Genomic DNA, 2,231 nt, shown 5'->3' with positions numbered 1-2,231 from the left:
GTGCTGTCCGTGGTGAGCCACCTCGCACCTGACGATCGTAAATCATTTGTGAGTTTGTACCGCATCGCTGAGCAAGGGGTCTGAGCTAATGCGAGTGAGCACTGTGCTCATAACATAAGATGAATAACCCGGAAAGGAAACAAAGATCGTAGAGTTAGAGTGGACGCGTGGCATTCCTTAGGTGTGCGTATGCTACCACCTATCGGCACAGAAAAACACCTCACTTTTACCTGTAACTCTGTTGTGACAATAATGTTGATTGATTGACTGACTGACTGACTGACTGACTGACTGACTGACTGACTGACTGACTGACTGACTGATTGATTGATTGATTTCTTTAAGTTTGCGCTTTAACCGGGTTTAGCCACCAGATGCCATGGCGGCATGTAATCGGTCAAGGCTTACTATAGGACTGCAGAAAACAACAAAATAATTCATTTTAGGAAGGAAGCTGTGGGTCATATTATATGTGCCTGGGGGCCACAATTGGCCCTCGGGCCGGACTTTGGACATGCCTGTCATAGACAATAGTTAAACATTAAATTAATTGTTTAATTGGGATATTATGAAATATCACACATACTGTCTCTGTTGGGTGGAAACCTCATATCGAACTTTTTTACTTTTCAGAATTCAAATTCAAAAATAGCAAAAGTAGCAGATCTACAAGCTCAAAACACTTGATCTACTTCTTTTGATTAATTTACGAAAAAACAAAAAGGTTGAAATATGGAGATGAGTACTTTCTGCCCTACAGCAACAATATCAGATGAAAATGCGTACTTAATTCAGTCTGACCACCAAGATCCATCACTGCCTTCATCAAACAACATCTATCTTGCACTTTTTAACTGCCATGAAGTCTTGTGTCTTTGACAAAATCCTTTGTCGGATAACTTTTGCAACAGACCTCCGAATTTCCCTGGTCTTCATTCCGTAGACGATCGTATGCAGCAACGGCGGCAGAAATATGAACTGTACCGTTTGGAGAAAATTAACATACCTGGGCATCCTGCCGTACCTGTTATAAACCACAGAGAATAGAACACACAGAGAGAAATTGACAAAGACGATCAGATGCGGGGCGCACGTGCCCAAGGCTTTCCCCCGCGACTCAGTCGAGGCTCTCAGACCCACACGTAATATCTGAAAATACGACACGATGACCAGGCAGAAAGGGAACACGATGAGGACGGCGATGATGAAGACGCCGTACAGGTCGGCCAGCGCGCTGCGGACGCACGCCAGCTGAACCACCGACAGGTTGTCGCAGAACACCTTGTTAATAGAGAAGCGGCAGAGGGGCAGCCGCGAGGTCACGTACACCTGGACGGCTATGAGGGTGATCGGGACAGAATTCACCAGGGCCAACAGCAGTCTGACCTTACCGGGAGTCATGATGCTGTGGTACTGCAGCGGCTTGCAGATGGACACGTAGCGGTCGTAGCCCATGGCCGCCAGGATGGCATACGTGCACACGGCGTAGACGTTGACGAACAGCACCTGTAGCAGACAGCCTCCATAAGAGATGCTCTGTGTGTCCGAGAGGAGATTGCTCATGATCCCCGGACACACGGCCGTGCATCCGATCGCGCCGTTCAGCGCCAGGTTCAGCAAGAACACGTACATGGGTTTGTGTAAGCTGGAGTCCACGTAGATCACAGCTATGAGAGCGAGGTTCACCACCATGGTAACAACGTACATGACAAAGGCCAGAAAGAAGTAGACGTGGTTTGCTGGGCCGCGCGGCTCAAAGGCGCCGAGCAGCACGGCAGTGTTTATGAAGCTTTGATTCATGTTTACAGATGGTTATCAGATAACTGGGAAAAAAAGATCAATTTGCAATTTTAGGCATTCAGCAGATGCTAGCATCAGCACTGTAACAGGCCGATTATACAAATCAGCTGTCGTCTCCAAAACTGTGTAGCTTCATGCCACAATTCGAGCTTGTGGATCTGCTACTTTTGTTGTTTTTGTGTGATGCTGCAATATGATCAAGTAGAGCATTAATTTATGAAATAAACACAAGTTAGAATATTGAATTAACTGGAACACATAGCACCACACTCACATAATTAGAGTGCAGACTGAACAAAGTGGTGCCTCAAAGACACTAACAGGTAAACAATGTACCTGCACTACAGTAGCATCTGTATGAACCAACATGCTGTCTAAATAACATTATTATTTCTGTGGTGTCAAGCAAAGCAAATATCAATAACAACAGA

At 45.8% G+C, this 2,231-nt stretch overlaps 1 protein-coding gene across 1 annotated transcript; it reads right to left on the bottom strand.

Annotated features, from left to right (window-relative positions):
- Positions 1-825: 825 nt before the first annotated feature.
- LOC306932059 (olfactory receptor 52E4-like) lies at positions 826-1,800 on the bottom strand (the record flags this gene model as incomplete). Its single annotated transcript, XM_079513764.1, has 1 exon — positions 826-1,800. One exon carries the CDS (start codon positions 1,798-1,800, stop codon positions 826-828), a length of 975 nt encoding a protein of 324 aa, XP_079369890.1.
- Between the last annotated feature and the right edge of the window lie 431 nt (positions 1,801-2,231).

This window comes from Electrona antarctica (assembly GCF_951216825.1).
Source record: "Electrona antarctica genome assembly, chromosome: 11".
Lineage (NCBI taxonomy): Eukaryota > Metazoa > Chordata > Actinopteri > Myctophiformes > Myctophidae > Electrona > Electrona antarctica.
The sequence above is the reverse complement of the archived record's forward strand: the minus strand, read 5'-3'. Positions and strand labels throughout refer to the sequence as shown.